Here is an 18,181-nt window from a genome sequence, read left to right on the forward strand (position 1 = left end):
AAGGTCGCTTCAATCGAAATATATTTTCAATTAAAATAAAGTCACTTCGATTAAAAAAAAAAAAAAAAAAAAAAAAGTTTGAATGCAAAAACTAAATTTGAAACTCAACAAAACCTTTTATTTATTTTTTTTGATTGAAACAGCTTTTTTGATTGAAGTCACGTAGTTTTGCGGTTGGGCCACATTTTGGCTAGGACATCTGTATTTTTATTACCTAATCAAAAAATAATTTGCTTCAAACAAGAAAAAAATATTTTCAAAAGAAAAAGCACTTCAATCAAAAATGACAAATTTTCAATCATAAAAAATTTTTTTTTGAATGCGAAAAAATATTTGAAACTCGGAAATTTGCATTTGAACACTTCATTTTTCATTGAAATTATTTTCTTTGATTGAAGCAATCCTTTTTTGCGTTTGGGCCATGTTGCGGGTAGGACATTTGTGTCTAAATCATTCAATCCCAGGAAAAGTTGCTTCAATCAAAAATATTTTCAATCAAAGAAAAAAATCATTTGCAAAAATAAAATTGCCCTCCCCTAAAAAAATATATATATATTTTTTTAATTGAAATATATATATATATATATATTTTTTTTTTTTATTGAAGTGTCACATTTTTTGGAGAGCAAAAAGTTTTGAACTCATTTATTTGAAGCACTAAAAGTTTTGAATGCACTTTTTTTAAGAACAAAAAGTTTTGATTGAATCACTTTGACACAACGATCCAATTTTGCCGCTACTTCCGACATATTTAAGTTCAAAACTTTTTGCTCTCCCAAAAATGTGACACTTCAAAAAAAAAAAAAAAAAAAAAAAAAACCGTATAAAATATATGATATTTTTAATTGAAATATATATATATTTTTTTTTTATTGAAGTGTCACATTTTTTGGAGAGCAAAAAGTTTTGAACTCATTTATTTGAAGCACTAAAAGTTTTGAATGCCTTTTTTTTTTTTTAAGTACAAAAAGTTTTGATTGAATCACTTTGACACAACGATCCAATTTTGCCGCTACTTCCGACATGTTTAAGTGACAAGTGACTCCGCCAATGGCATAAGCCATACAAGCATGATGAAGCAAGAATAATGGCCACCAGGGTTCCAGCCAGCCATCGGACTTGGCTCGGCTCGGAGCCTGCTGCTTAATGTGATTCAACACGGGAAACTTGACCCGCTGCCCTGACGTGACGGATGGCAATCGGCGTTCAACCGGTGTGTCGCGACGTGCCGGTACAGGGGTGTAAAGCCTCGTGTCTTAAGCGACCGACCGCCGGGGCGGGGGTGTAACATCGGTATCTCACCGGAGTGCCCGCGACAGTACGGTGCCCTGTTGCGGCACACTGGTGGGACCCCGAGATCACCTCCTTGGAGGGTCCCGTGTCGCAGAATGGTCATCATGCTTTTATGGCTTACGCCATTGACGGAGTCACTTGTCACTCAAACATGTCGGAAGTAGCGGCGAAGTTGGATCTTTGTGTGAAAATGATTGAATCAAAACTTTTTCTACTTAAAAAAAAAAAAGTATGTTCATAACTTTTAGTACTTCAAATGAGTTCAAAACTTTATGCTCTACAAAAATGTGACACTTCAAGAAAAAAAAAATATTTCAAATTAAAAAAATATTTTCAAAAAATATATATATTTCAAGGTCAGGGCAATTTTATTTTTGCAAATGATTTTTTTCTTTTTTTCTAGTTTTTTTTGATTGAAGCAACTTTTTCTGGGATTGAATGATTTAGACACAAATGTCCTACCCGCAACATGGCCCAAACGCAAAAAGGATTGCTTCAGTCAAAGAAAACAGTTTCAATGAAAAATGAAGTGTTCAAATGCAAATTTCTGATTTTCAAATATTTTACGCATACAAAAACTTTTTTTCTATGATTGGAAATTTTTCATTTTCCATTGAAATGATTTTGTTGTTGTTGAATTTTTTTTGTATGAAGCAACTTATTTTTTGATTGAATATAAAGACACAAATGTCCTAGCCAAAATATGGCACAAACTAGGGCTGGGCGATATGGCCCTAAGCACGTATCACGGTAAATTGAGCAGATTTACCTCGATAACGATAAATGACGATAAATTCGCCCAAGCGGACCGTTATATAATTTGAAGATCTGAATAAATTCATGAAATACAGATGAACCGTTTCGTATTGTACATGCAGTCTAAACATTAAGTATATAAAAATTCATTGTAAACAATAAGAATTCAAGTATGAACATTTCTAACAGCTTGTATGGCTTGAACAATGGACATTGTCAAATTCAATATGCCTGTTCAAACATGTCTTTGTAACACAAATAAATTACAGCTTGAACAGTACACTTCAAAAAGACAATTTGTTGTTAATGGCTGCAGTGACATAATTACTCAACACAAGTGTTTACTTCAAGGTTTCAGGTTTTTTTTTCCCCCCAGTGCATTTTTAATTCATGCAAGCACACATGAACCCCCACACAGACACACATACATTAAAGCCATATTGATCTTCTGCAAAGGAAATATTTAAGATTTTATGATGGGAGTAATGACACAGAATTAAGCACATACAGAAAAATAGCTGGGGCCATTAAACGGTCATATTATAATTTTTACTGTTGGATTGTACTTTATGCTAAATGCTTTACCATCACAAAAGCTATCGGAGAAATCACACATAGAGATACAAAATAACGCGACTTACTAATTGCTAGATGCAGTCCGTGCCCAATCCACTCATTAAGTTTAGCCGTTTCGACGAGGTTAGAGGTGCTATCCGACTTCATCACGTTCATTTGTAGCGTTAACCGCTAGCGTTAGCCTGTGGCGTGGCTACCAGTAGAAAGCACTGAAAGCACCCTGTCCGGAAATCGTGAGAACAAGGGAGGACAGTGGGTGAACCCCCGTCTGGATGCTGCCAAGAGTCTACTTAGTGTCGGGTGAAAGTTTGGCGAACCTCCCTTAAGCCGCACTCCATCGCGTTTGCTTGTAGCATTAGCTGCTAGCGTTAGCCTACCGGGCTTCTGTTTGTTTGGCTTCCTGATAAACCTGTGACTCCATACGTAAGCACACTGACTGCTTTCTTAAAGGGGAATGAACATAGCCGGACAACACAGCGTCAAAGCGGGATAAAAAGGCTGCATTTTCTTGTTTTATTAAATTACCGAATTCACCGATATGGTCAAAATTACGTCAGTCATCGTGAAGAACTTCGGTACCGGTAAATTTTCGGTTTACCGCCCTGCTCTAGCCCAAACGCAAAACTACATTACTTCAATCAAAAAAGTTGTTTCAATCAAAAAAAGAAAATTCAAAGAAAAAGTTTTAATGCTAAGGGGTTGTGTGATATCAATAAAATGGCAAGATAACAAATATTAATAAAGTTAACAAAAAAATCAATCACATTCATGAGCAATTATCGAAAATTACGAACATTTCCGAAAGTATTCCGGAAACAGCCGAGTGGGGCGGAGTCGTCACAACAAGGAAACAAAAGGTCGAGGCGGGTGCCATCGTTGTTTATCGACGAGAGTTGTGTTTGTGTTTTATAAAAAAATCGCTAAAATGGTTCAAACCTGTTCTGCTATGTGCTGTACAAATAGCCATTTGTCGCAATGTAGTACCCATGAGTTCCTAAAAGCTAAACCTAAAAGGCTCAAATTGATAACCCAAACACCAAAGAAAGGTTCATAACTCTCCTCGGGACCTCATCGCTACAACGAGAAACAAAATTGTCTGCCATCATCGCTGCCATTCAGTACTAAGCACTGAGCCGGGTGTTTCCTTGTTGTGACGTCACGCACACAATATGCTAGATTTCCGGGATCTCGTGCGCTGGTCGTTTTAGCATGACAATCGATCCAAATTTCTATCATTTTCTTGGTGTTGTGATGTGTGTCATTACACGTAGTGGCATGATACGAATCCAAAAGGCATGCGTTTATGGATAAATGATGGAATATTAGCATTTACCCAGGTGTTGTAATACCCTTTAAATGCATATTTTTTCTTTCAAATTTATTTTTGCATTCACTTTTTTTTTTTGATTGAAGTGACTTTTATTTTGATTGAAAATATATTTTGATTGAAGTGACTTTTTTTGGGATAAAATAATAGACACAAATCTACCTCCATACTGAAGCAGTTTCCTTATCAGTTTGGCAACTTCACACAGTTTAATGTAATGGTAATGCTAAACTGAGATGCAGGTCGGACTTTCAGTAGCAAAATTAGTGCTGCGTTATCCCACCTTTTCACTTTTGAAATTACTTACAGCGGCTGCCGGCTGGAAAAAAAAAAAAGGTTCATACCGCAGGTCTTAATGCACAATTAGTTTGAATTTTCGTCATATCTGTTTTTTTGGGCGTGCCCGTTCCGACTGCCATTGTCCATTGAGCACATTCAAGTATTACGCATGTCCATTAACTCGCAGTCCGACAGGCGCTGAGCAAACGGACCCGCATGCGCAGAAGCGTAAAAACAAATGACTACACATGCTGGCTCTGCATCATTCTAGGGTGATCATATTTTTATTTCCAGAAAGAGGACACAAATAAGAGACATAATTAATCCCTGTTTAGTCTTATACTCAACGTTTATATGGATTGATTAAACGCATGCACTGTGTGTGTGTACGTCGTGCACGCACACACATACGGTCAGTTTGCCCCGACTCTTGGCCATGGAAGCTATACTGAAATAGAGTACTGCTCATTTACCACACAGAAAGAAAACTGAGCATTCTCAGCCTTGACCCATGATTTTATTTTTTTTTCCTGACTGTTGTCAAGCTCGCCTCTTCCCAGAAAGCCGAGTTCAAGCTAGGCGCTAAAGCCTACGTCGCTGCCGTCCTCCGTGCCTGTCGCTCTTTGCTGATGCAATTGTTGCATGAATTCCAACTTGGGAAACTTGACAGTTCAGACCGCCGCCACGTTCTGGAAAACTGTGGGCCAGATCAGATTTAAACCACATACGCAAGTGACCCAGATCGGATTTGAAATGGTCCACTTCTATGCGACATGTCCCGTTCAGACCGTCAACTTAATGCCTCACTCGAGTCGGAAAAACACAAAAAAATCGGATTTGTGCATTAAGACCTTAAGAACTTAGCCTAATATCCCTCCTCTTCAAAGCGGGCAGAGGAGGCGGACGCATGTCGACATGTAACATAATTCTGTACTGTGAGAGAGTGGGAATCATCAGCCAATCAAACGTGTGTTTGAGGAAAAAAACATGGACTGGCTCATTAACAAGTGAGGGGTAAATGTTGGGGTAAATGTAAGTGATAATAATAAAAATAATTCACTTAATAATGGTAGGGTTAATTCTATTGTTACATCATATAGGAAGACAATCTATATGAGCTATATAACTGAACACATTATATAATGCAAATGAGGTTGCTTAAAAGTTGGTAGGTACAATTCGAGCATCCTGAAAAGTTGGTAGCGTTTTGTCCCTACCATCCCTATGCAAAGCTCCGCCCTTGGATAAAACGATTAGTTTTTTTTCTGATTAGTCACAGGGTTTTGTGATGTGCTGTTTTGTTTGTCATCTTGAAATAAAATCTATGATTATTATTCAAAGCAGCATACTAAAGTCAGCAGGCGTTATGTTTGGCTCACGTCTTCCTCCTGTCTGTGTGCTCCAGTCTATGGAATTGTAAGCTGGGAAAAGGCAGCTGTCACCCGCTGGCTTCCGTTCTCAGCTCTCCATCCAACCTGAAGAGTCTGGACCTGGGTGGGAACAATCTGTCGGACGAAGGGGTAGAGATCCTCTCGAAAGGACTGGCCAGTCCACACTGCAAGTTAGAGTCCCTCGAGTAAGGAGCTCCTCCTGTTGGTAATGTTCCAAGCTCCCTTCCTGACGTCACGCAGTTATATCATTTGTTGCAGGCTGATATATTGCAAGATCACGGATAAAGGATGCGTTTTTTTGGCCGAGGCGCTCAAGTTGAACCCCTCCCATCTTCAAGTGCTGAATTTAAATGTCAATGAAATAAAAAAAAAAGGAAAGGCGGTCTTATTGGACGTCCAAGAGGATCCCAGCTATTGCCTGAAGGCTGTCTGGTAGGATCAAAACAATGTTGCTTGTCCGAGTGTTCATGGTTTCCGCTAGAATTTTTTTAAGCTGTGGTGGTGGTGTGCTGCAAATCCTTTCATATCATGACGAATAGGATTTTTTCTTTTTTTTAATAACATTTATTTTTTTCCAAGAAGAACCACAACCAAGATCTATTTGCAAAGTTTGCATCCTGCCTGCACTTGATTTTTAAAAACAATTTGAATGCTCTTTCATGAAGAAATTCAGCAATAGGTGGTCCATATATAGTCAATGTGATGCGTGCTACCAGATTGTCCCCAGCTGGTTCCTCAGGTCTGTCTTCACCTACACACACAAAAAAAAAGATACAGTATAGGAAATGGAGACACACAAGCATCTCTAATTTACATACACATTGTTTTACGTAAAGTCAAGGTTTGTAGTGAGTCGGCTATAGGCACACTTTTGCGAAATAGACAATGTTTATTGATTAGAAATTCCAAATAAATGAAGTCTATTGATTACAATCCCACAAAGGCAAGCAAAAAACAAGCATAACACAGAATAACCACAACGCTAGGTCTAAATTGTCACTTGTCATTACCTAAGACCCCCACGATGCAGTTAAAATACACACAAGCACAAGAAACAATGGCACTAGATATATTCATTGTTGAAGCTAAAACACCCCCACGCCACAGTTCAAGCACAACGAGTTCCCTGATGATGAATCAAGCTCCTACCTGTCGACAATGAGCGGAGAGCCAAACGCTCCGGGTCTGAGCATTCAAGGAACCACGCCAAGCGATCACGTTAATCCTCTGGCAGACTCTGGCATGGCCCGGAAATCTCCGGCTCTTTATTGGCACATGCCACGTGAGAACAGAGATGGCCAGCTCCTGCTCTCAGGATGCACGCTGCCTGCCCAAAAATGGCAATCTTAACATGTTTTGCTCAACCTCTTAAGGCAGGCATGTCCAAGGTCCGGCCCGGGGGCCAAATGCGGCCCGTGGTCAAATTTCATACGGCCCCCAGCCTCTGTCATAAAATCAATAACATCTGGCCCGCACACAGACTTAATAAATTGGTCAGCAGTACTGCAACCAGCCTATGAAGTAGCTTACACACGAAATGCTGCTCCTCATTTACCCACTAAAAGGCAGCAGCACTTTACCCCTTTATTGCCAAATGTATCACATTTGATACACCTAAAATTTCATGATTTTCAGACTAATTTAGAATTTTGACATTTCTTTTTGAAAAAAAAAAAAGATGGATGCAAGTCAACATATGCATCTGCAGGTTCCATAAGAAAAAAACATGATTTAGCTTGGGTTATAGATATTAGAGCGCTTATTACACATATTCATTTAGACTTTTCTTTTCACAAATGTAAAAAAGATTTCATTAGGACCTTATTTTTCAAATTTTGGGATTCTCTGATAATTGCTTCATGTTGCAGGTATTTAAGGGCTAAGCAACATTACTCTGTGTGACCCTCTACTTCCAGTTTTCTAAAATGGCGACAATCAACGAAAAAAGTTGACTGTGACGGCCGACGCTTTGAGGATAGGTGGAAATTGGACTATTTCGTCACTAAAATACGCAACAACTGTGTCTTGCCTCATTTGCAAAGAGACAGTCGCTGTTTTTAAAGATTTTAATGTGAGGCGATATTACCAAACAAGACACGCTGACATTTACAACAAGATTACAGGGAGAAATTGAAGCAATTTGAAGCTAGCTTAATTTCACAGCAGTAGTATTTCGCAAGAGCCCGAGAGTCGAAAGAGAACACTGCAAAGGCTAGTTGCGAGATTGTTGAAATTATTCATTAAAAAATAAAGCAAATCTGACAGACTGAATGGCTTGCTAAATTTTGCTTAAATATATTGTTCTACGTAAAGGATGTCAGCCAAGGTCGGCCCCCCACATTTTTACGACGTCAAATCTGGCCCCCTTTGCAAAAAGTTTGGACACCCCTGTCTTAAGGAGATGAGTCTCGTGTCCAAATATGATTGGTTCACTCGTTGTACTTTTTAGCAGCAGATGGTTCGTATCAGGTAACTTGGTAACCATAGCAATGAGCTAAACAGCGTCAAAGTAGCGGGCATAACCTGAGAAGAAGTTGTACAGTCAGTCCAAAAGAACGTGTGCACATAAAAACAGCAATACACAGTTACTCTCAAAGGCAGTTATTGCTATATGTGTGTGCAGTTATTGCTATATGTGTGTATTTATATATGTGGAACACAATTCGGGTCACAAAAAGGTCACAAGAAAGGTACAAGTGTTTTTCTCCATTCACACATAAACTGGATTAGCCATCTGGACAGTGTTTCAAATCCATGTTTTCAAAGATTACGTGAGTCAATTCAGTTTAAGTCAAAACTGAAGTGTCTTTGAGGGAGTTACTTTTCTGATTGTTATAAAGTTAGTCCCTTGTGCAAACTGATATAAAACTATATTTGTTTCAATGAGATAAAAAAAATAGTTATTTCAATACAAATTCACCATCTGTTTTGTAATTTTTGGGACAAGGGCTGTGCCAAGTTATAAACAAACCTTTTTTAACACCGTACCTTAACCCTTTAAGACCTAAGCCTATTTTGGTCGAATTTGCATGCCTCTAATGTTGCCTTTATATCTCAAAGAAAAAAAATGTTCTCAATGGCCAGGTTGGGTCCCTTTTTTCAGGACACCAAAATCTTCATATCCAAACTGTTGTTTTCTTCACCGACCAATGATAATCAACATTTTAGAAAATTTGTAATGTTGAGGTCCCATTGACAACCACACATGCTCGACCAACCGTTTTGAAGCTTGATCATATTTATTCAACTTGCTAGGATAAACATGCAACAGAACAAAATAAGACAATAGTTTTATGTTTGACAATTCAACACAAACAGCAGGTATGGTCATAGGCGTTTTTGGCCTTTATATACAGTGTAAAGTGGGGAATATATATATATATATATATATATATATATATATATATATATATATATATATATATATATATATATATATATATATATATATATATGTGTGTGTGTGTGTGTATCATCTAACATATATCTCATCTAACATAAAAAGGGTTTGGAAGATATCTCTTTGTGAGGTGAGGAATTGTACCCATCATCTTATCAAAAGTATACACAGGTACATGCAATTAACCTTCTCGAACACACACATCTACAGTATATGAAAATTGAAAAGATTGATAGTGAAGAAAAAAAACTCAAATATAACATTGAAAAAAAAAAGTCCTGAAAAAAATATTGACAATAACCTAGTCCAATTCAATTTTTCAGGCATGCGACTTAAGAAAGTTTGCTCTTGAACAGGACACGGAGCTACGTCAGACAGCCCACTCGCCACTCTTCCGCCATTTGCGCGCTGCTGTCACTCACCGAAACGCCGGCTCATCCGAGTAAAACAACGGCAAACCCAGCTCATGCTGTTCCTTGAGTTGATGAAATAATGCATAAGCTTGCGCAAAATTTAGTTTTCGATTCTTTAATCACGCTTCAAAGTTGCTCGCTCAATCCTACGGGCCATCGCTTACGACGTCGCCTCCATCTCCTTAGGTGGCGCCACCCTCGACAATTTATTAAAAATGTTAACATTACGTCCGTCCTTCTTGACCCTACAACGGCTCTTGGGATATGTAGTCTTTGTGGTGCTTTCGGTTTTGAAAATGGACAAGAAATGATGGAAATATGGACATAAACACATGGTCCATGCAGCGTTTTAATGCTTATTTATGAGTGCACTAAAACTCAAATGACATTATCTCCCGTTTTACTTGACTTGAAGTCAAAAGTGACGTGGACCTAAACTTCCGCACTTTCAAATGAGACCAGGCAGTTGCACATGTGTGACATATCGACAGCGTGACGAGGCTTCAAAGATGATATGGGTAAAGTGTCGCAACTGACACATTCGGTGTTAAAGGGTTAAAGTGCCTGTGACACGATAAAAAAAAAAAAATCTTAAATAGCATTATTATTCATTCAATCATTTATTTTCCATGCCGCTTATCCTCACGAGGGTCGCGGAGGTGCTGGAGCCTATTCCAGCGAACTACGAGCAGTAGGCAGGGTACACCCTGAATTGGTTGCCAGCCAATCGCAGGGCACACTGATAAAAACAACCAATCACGCGCACTCTCATACCTATGGACAATTGAGAGTGCTTAATAAGCCTACCAAGCATGCTTTTGGGATGTGGGAGGAAACCGGAGTCCCTGGAGAAAACACACGCAGGCACGGGGAGAACATGCAAAATCCACACAGAAAGGCCAGAGCCCAGGATTGATCCCTGGATCTCAGAACTGTGAGGCGGATGTGCTTACCACTTGGCCACTGTGCATAATTACTGGAATCAAAATGTTTCATATTTTTTAATATTTTGAGACAATTTGACTTTATACAACAATTTGGCAAAGCATAGATGACGAGAAATGAGTTTTTTTAATCTGCAGTTTAGCCACTCCTGTCATTATAGCGCTCTAGCGCCTCCAGCTGGGTGGTGACGTCAGCAGACGATTTCAGCTGATTTAGAACTCCGCCCATTGAGGGAGAGGAGTTTTTAGAATTAGGAAAATGCGACAGAGAGAAGCAAAATGTCATCATTTTTTTTAATCTCTCTCTATTCCAATATTTTTACAGGATATTCTTTTTATTTACGTATTTTTCCCCAATTGCAAAAAAAATTGTATGGTCATGACAAATAACAGCCTTGTGTTGAATGGAATATTAAATAATAAAAATGCATTTATTCAGTACGGCAGGGCTAAACTACTGCATTTTCGTCAAAACTGCCAACTTCTTAAAACTCCCGAACAGTATTTTATGCCACCGTAGTCCGGCTTTTATCATTTCCCTGTCCCGGCTTCGGAGACTACGGTAAGAGCGTCAACAAAACAGGAGGCGTGACAGCTAGGCAACATGCTAACCTGAGCCGAGCGGCACTTCCAAGTCTCTTTCTCGCCTTTCGAAAAGGAAAAATCACACAAAATTACCCCGACTTGTGTCACACAAGGCAGCGGGGGTGATTGTCTTCACTGATCGACCAGCCCCCGGCTCGTCGTTCTGCTGAGGCCCCGGCAGGCTGGCAGTGCTCGTTTCCGGGGACGCAGAGGGGAATGAACGCCAAACCGGCCGATGTCAGCGCGCGTGGCTGCCTGATGCCAAGCCGAGGATAGCTTCATAGGCGGGCTTGCGAAGAGGACCAAAGGGGGGTGGAAGTCTGGACACAAACTAGAACTGCAGATGAGAGAGCCTTGCTGCCGCGTGGCATGCGACGAGCCACTGGTCGTCGGCCGAGTGGCCTTCTGGGTGGACAGGGAGCATTGTCACCCACAAAATGCAAGCCGCCTCCTTATTAAAACGTGTGCCGTGATCCCAGTGTTTCACATTAATCTCATTTTCGTAGTGCGGGATTCAAAAAATTGAATAAATATATTGATCGCTTACACACACATGCAAGCTGTCCTTTTCATTCGGGAGCATAAAATACCGTATGATATATGAAATAAACATGCTTTTTTTTTGTGTCACAGGCACTTGAAGTTAAAACAATACAATTAAGATGAATAAAAATAATACTTGCACAAATCTTAACACTCACCTCGATTTATGTGGGACAGCCAGGGCTTGAACTCCATTTCTGTTCATGTTGGGTCCCAGCTAGATTGCCTGTGTTTGCTTTCATTTCTCCTTCCCTGGACTTAGTTGGTCTTCCTGAGCTGAGTCTCAAGCTGTGATCTTGAATCATTCTTTGAAGACGTTATCCATAACGTTAGCCATAGCCATTTGGTTATTTCTACTCCTCATTTCACTAGCCTGGGGCAAATGCGCTACTAGGACGCGCCGATTCGGGCCAGAGACACGCCATAAAGAACTTCGACGTTATGTCCAACATCCATATTAAGGTTGTTTTCAAAGGCTCAAACACCAGAATTACATTTCTTAAATTGAAAGAACTTTATGTGGATTTTTTTTTTCATGATTTCCAACTCCGCGGAGTCCGCGCCGACGTCAGGCGCAGGTTTACAACAGGAGAACCGATGTGATTTTCAAAATAAAGCGTGTAAAGAAACAATTTGTATTTGACGTGCTCTTTCAGATGACTAATGGCAAATACTGCGTAATTAATTAGCTACAGAATATATATATATATATATATATATATATATATATATATATATATATATATATATATTCATTTAGACGTCTTGTTGAATTACCCAAATTATAAATTAGAATGTATCTTTAAATCTTTTTTTTTTAAATTTTTTTATCTCATTTGCAAGGCGTGGCGGTGCGCCACAATCTTTTTTGTGTAGGGGAAACCCTGGTGTTCATTCACATTTAATTGTGATTCTTTGTGTTTTTCTTCAGGTTGAACAGTCAGCAGATGACTAAGAACAAGGTTTGATCAATACGTTAAGAAGGTCGAGTCATTCCAAATGTTCATTGAGCCCATTTGGCCTCCTTCAGATTTAGTTGGGTCCTACGTACTGTCCGACGACCTCAAGAGCACCGGGTGTCGACGCTACGGGCAAGAGCGGCCACGCTCACCTAATTTGAGGAGGTTCGCTCGCTGGCGTCAGGTGTTTTGCTGCGACGCCGCTACTGACAGGTGGAGTTCAAGGAGGGGTCTACGATGCTCCCACCAAAATGCTGGCATTTTTTTTTTCTGACATGCATTGAAATATGTTTGTCACGAGTAAACAATTCAATCCATTTGGACTGGGAGGGGCTGACCAAAAGGATTGGACTTCCGCCACCGTCAATGGCAGCCAATGAGTTCAATCAGGACCCTTTGAAAGTTTAACTTATGTTTTTCACAAATTAAAAAGAAAAATGTCATACGTACACTTGAAATTGTTTTGCCTATTTTGATTAAACATGGATCGTTTTCACATCTTCATGTAAAAAAGAGGATCAAATGTTGTTTTGTACGAGAACAGTAAAACCCTAACCTGAAGTAAAAGATCGGAAATCACCAAACAATCCACCAAAACCTGAAAAAAAAAATACACTGGAAATGTTTCATCCACTAAACAAGTAGTCCTAATGGTAAAGAAAAATAGGTCCTGATCACAGCAGGAGGGCAATTTCAAAGATGATGATGATGCTTTACATTCACCTGGACAGATGTCCATGTTATTTTTATGACATACAAGAATAAAGTCATAATATCATAATCACAATGAAAAAAACGCTACTCTGATGACATGATTTTAAATAGACACAATAGTAATAGTCATAAGGATAATTCTTAAAGTATTCTTTTCACCAAATACTTCTTTTACTTGAGTGAATATTTTCCTAGGACTACTTTTACTGAAGCAATATTATTTGGAAGTAACGCTACTCTGACTTGAGTACATTTTTGGCCACCTACTTTTGGTCAAGTAACAAACGACTCTTAGGCCAAATCAGCAGAGTAAGAGTAGCATTTTTTCTTCGACTCAAGAAAAAGTCAAATGGATGGCATGGTGAAACTACTCCTAGAATTACATTTTTCTTCAAAAGTTAGTTGAAAAGTAAATGTTACGGAATGAATTTGACGCATCCGGACCCACCTCTGGCCCTGAGAGAGAAAGAACTCTTTGACGTTTCAGGACCAGTCTCTAGCGTCCTGATTGGATGAACGAGAAAAGAAAACTTGTGGACAGCGATTCAAAAGTTTCGATCATTTAGACGTCAATGGCAGCCAATTAACTTATAGAGACATTATTGTAGTTGAAAAATTGGCTAGCAACCTTCTGCTTCCTTTGGCGAGACCATACGGTGCTATATCACCATTCTGATATTTTGTCATTACCCTAATATATAAATGTAGATTACACTACTGAAGCTCAATTTATCACATTTAATATTTTTTGATCTTCATTTACGTATAACAACGTACTGAAGATTCCCACATTGATTTCAACATGTTGTAATGGTTTGACTCTTGAGCACATGGAGAAGCACCAATTCAGTGACTCGCTTCAGCTAGTGTTCAAGATGAGAAATGCAACTGAGTGATCACATTTTTTGAATTAAATGATTGAATCTTGTCAAAGAGTATTCAAAAATCAATGATCAAGACTTGCACGGATCCGTAACTATTAAAATTGTGTAATAAATCAATTTTTTGCCTCTGCATGGTTCAAACCGATGACATCAAAGGTAAGGATTCCGGCAGAGGGCATTTGACTTGCGGGAAAACGGCAGTTGAGACTCGTCGACTTGCTCGTGCCACGAGTCGGAATTCCTAATTGAAAGTGGGTCAGAGGAGGACGTAAGTCCCGGAGAACATTATTCTGAGGAGATTTGACCAATCGGGTTCTAACCGGAGGCAGATTCATCATAAAGGCTGAGGTATGCTTCCGCAGCAGACCTGCAATGTCAAGGAAGACCCGATTTACGACCCTCTGCCGTAGCCTCTCTTGTTCCTTCAAAATTTTCTGACTTCATGTCGCGTCAACGCGTGTGACGTGGTGGAAATGGACTGTGATTGGTCCGCTCAGACTTGTTGTTTCAGGTTCAGCTCGAAATCAACGCCATTGTCAAATATGACTTTGCTACACACAAAAATGGACCGAGCACATGAGAGTATCGACGAAGAGCAAGTACGGCATTTTCTACAATGTCTCGTCACGACATTATGAAGATTGCCAAATGGCAAGCAATTCATGGGAGGAGATTGCTGAAAATACAGGGATGGAGATCAGCCAGCGATTGAATAAAAAATTGTAAGAACCACCGAGACAAGTATGTGTGTGTTCGGAATCGAATGGCCCCACGAAGCGGTGACCCAGTCGGCCAAAAACTGCCAGCTTTTTAACTATGTCGTATTTTTGGTTGGTGCACATCATTATTTATTATGTACATATGTTTCCTGTGAGTCTGTGACTTATGTGTCACACTTCAGGTATAGGAAGAATAAAACACAGCTTTGAATTTATTACTAACAGCTCCTGATAGCTGTGAAAATAAAAGAACTAATAAACATATAAAATGCGGATTATTAACTCATTCACTCCCAGCCATTTTCACCAGAGCAAGGCCCTTTGCTCCCGGCCGTTTTACTGGATTTTGACTGATTTTGCAAGGCCCACAGAAAATTCTGTTCTATTGCTATATAAACCTGGAACCCACCAAAAGAAAGATTAGACTCTCTTCTTTCAGCAGAAAAAAAGTACGTTCATATCCTCCATTCTTTAGAGACCAGTATTAGAAAATAGCTTACTTTGAGCAATTTTCCAATTTCTGATGAAAAAACAGAGAAAATGAGCATTTTGTAAACGCATACATTTCAAACATAACTGACTTCAACACAGCTACTTCTTGCTTTAGTCACATCCCAAACATCTGAATAATGTTTTCCTTTTACAAAATAACATAAAAAACAAGTCAAATAGAGCTTTTGATAGCAAAGTAACAATTTATTTACACATGACTACTGAGAGATGACGCTGTTGTCACCGCGTCAGCCGTGTAAACTTTTCCTTCATCGTTGTCTGTCTCACAAAGATGGATTATTTTTGAGTCTCTGCGGGGTCTGCTCAGCGAGCCCGCTGCACTGGTGGTCCCAGTCTTTTTGCACGGTCGTCCAGCGCCTGGCTTCTCAGGCGTCTTCTCGGTTGTCTTGCTCAGTCGTCTGCCGCCTGGCATCATTCTGCCAGCGCTCCGACCGTTCGCTGCTGTTGAATCTGGTTGTGGGTCTTACAAAATGCGCTACTGCCCTCCAGTGGCCAGTTTTATTGCTTTAAAATGGGTTTTGAGTTTTGTTTTTTGTTTCTTAGGTAGATCTGAAGCTATAGATGCTTCTTGTAAAAAAAAAAAAAAAAAAACGTGAAAGACGTATAAATACGTTTTAGGGACAATGAAGCATTTAAAAATAGAACGTATTTATACGTCTGTGGGACCAAATGAGTTAAACATTAGGTCAATCTCACCCAAATCCCTGTATACGACTTAATTGGGGATTATAATATTTATATTTTGCCCCTGACTGAAACTTGGCTTCAGCAGGATGACTTTGTAAGACTTAATGAATCCACAGCTCCAAGTCACGTGAACTTTCACACAGCTAGAAGCACTGGCCGCGGTGGAGGAGTGGCAGTAGGTATGAGCCCAAAAAGTAAAGCTAATTACATTTATAACTTGTTTGAAAGTCTAATACTAACAATTAATGATGCCAACTGGAAGAACCAAAAACCAGTTCTTTTCATAGTGGTCTATCGCCCTTCTGGTCCCTACTCACAGTTTTTGTTAGAATTCTCTGACTTTTTATCCAGTATTCTGCTAAACAGGGATGGAATTATAATTGTAGGGCATTTTACTATACATGTTAATGATGACAATAACTCTCTTAGTAAGGCCTTTAAAAGGTTTTAAATATATGAGAAAAATCTCGACCATTCCTTGATATCTGCGATTTCTGCATCAGTACCCTTGTTATATTATCATGATTCAACCATAAAATCCCCCCAAAATCCAGCTGTGTCTTGACACTCAGTGATACATGCTACATGGAGTTTTTGGATCAAAACAAGGTAAGTACGCGATGATATCTCGTTAAAGTCATGGCGTCTTTAATTCTGCTCTTTCATGCTCTCACCTCCAGATTGGGTTTTGCTGTTTATTTTTTTAATGGCCTTGTTATATCTTCTAGCCGAGATAAGCACAAAAGCCGTCTTAACTTTCTTCTTTTTAATTCCTTATCACACAGACATTTTTATACAGCCCTCAGGAACAACCGACTCTGCTCAACTAGTCAACAACTCTCTTTCACAACAACTTGCATGCATCTCTATCACAATCCAATTGCGCCCTCTGGGGTTCAACATTGCAACCTGCTAAATTATTCAGTTTACTACAGGCCTCCTGTTCAAAAATGTTCTTCCCCCAGAAGATTGAGATTTTAAGCTTTCCAATGATGTATCACACATGCATATTGGACAATTTTGAAAGTTGGTCAAATTGGGGGTCTCAGAGCAGAACTTCACGTCACCTTGGTGTTTTCCGCCATATACATGGCCTAAGTAGAGAAGCTATGATCAGGTGTGCAGAACAAGTGAGTAGAATGAGTACTAATGACTGGGAAAAAAATTAAAAAACACACAGGCCTGTTACAGTGCCCTAACAGGCCTAGTTACTGTAAACAGGAGGGGTGGAGTGGTACATCTCGTGGATTCATTTCGAATGGCTTTCTTCAAGACCTGCTTTTCAGTAAAGAAAAAGGCAGTACTTGAAATGCTTTTATTTTGAGAAATGTCATCAAGACTTGAGAAAAAATATATTCAGGCATGAAAATCTGTCACCTTTTGGCGAAATTCGCCGTTTTGAAGTAAAAAAGGGTGACCTATGTGAATTTGTGTAGATCCGAGGAGAACATTTTTAAGGGGGGGGTCGGTAGATTTTTTTTTTTATGTCGGATGCTTGGTACGCAAGCGGGTAAAGCGGCACAAAGCCAAAAAAGTGCACCACATTGGCCAAACATTGACTTAATTCACCCAAACACACTGTTGTGTCCTGTCTCTTAAATGCCGAGCTTGGCTGCACGTCGGCCGTGAATGAACACCTGAAGCGCCGTCACCCACACTCAAAAAACATGAATCTGGCAGGTTGTAAAGTTTACTAAAAGACAGTGTGCATTTTCAGCAAGAAACCATCATGTTTCCTAGGTGAGCATGATTGAATCATGCAGTCTCTACATAAACATGAACAGTGAATGAGTAGCTAGATTAGATCATGTTGATGCAACATAATGTTAACGTGACTTTCCAACCAATTGCAATAGTCTCGTCATTTGTCGCGAGATTTAAAAGTAGGGTTGCCAACTCCCTGAAAAAATAAGTGACACCTAATTGGTCATGCCGGCCGGCCCAATAACCGTCACTATTTAATTATTTTTTTTGTGAATTTTTTTTTATTTTTATATAGAAGGCAAAGGTGTGCTTTACGTTAAAAGGACACAATTGCTAAATGCTGAAGGAAAGCAATATTATCAGGTGCAAATTCTTTCCATAATTTTTTAATGTCAGTTCAACACCCCATTTTTTTCAGTGCAGTTGTAATTCTAGAAGACGACAGGAGGTGGTATATCGTCAATCCATCTAACTAACTAACGACATGTTTTATT

General features: G+C 39.3%; 1 protein-coding gene across 4 annotated transcripts in view; it reads left to right on the forward strand.

Moving 5' to 3' along the window:
• Nucleotides 1-13,867, forward strand: part of LOC130908478 (NACHT, LRR and PYD domains-containing protein 12-like) — a 28,948-nt gene extending 15,081 nt beyond the window's left edge. The window contains exons 7-11 of one of the 4 annotated variants that reach the window (XM_057824089.1): nt 5,637-5,807; nt 5,881-6,054; nt 9,128-9,193; nt 12,439-12,469; nt 12,538-13,866. In XM_057824089.1, the coding sequence (XP_057680072.1) occupies nt 5,637-5,807; nt 5,881-6,054; nt 9,128-9,193; nt 12,439-12,469; nt 12,538-12,543 (448 nt within the window). In that variant the 3' untranslated portion in view covers nt 12,544-13,866. Of the gene's footprint in view, nt 1-5,636; nt 5,808-5,880; nt 6,055-9,127 lie in introns of all 4 variants that reach the window. The other 3 variants (XR_009061611.1, XM_057824169.1, XM_057823961.1) reach the window with 3 other exon arrangements.
• Nucleotides 13,868-18,181: the final 4,314 nt, after the last annotated feature.

Source organism: Corythoichthys intestinalis, chromosome 1 (genome assembly GCF_030265065.1).
Source record: "Corythoichthys intestinalis isolate RoL2023-P3 chromosome 1, ASM3026506v1, whole genome shotgun sequence".
NCBI classification, from domain to species: Eukaryota; Metazoa; Chordata; class Actinopteri; order Syngnathiformes; family Syngnathidae; genus Corythoichthys; species Corythoichthys intestinalis.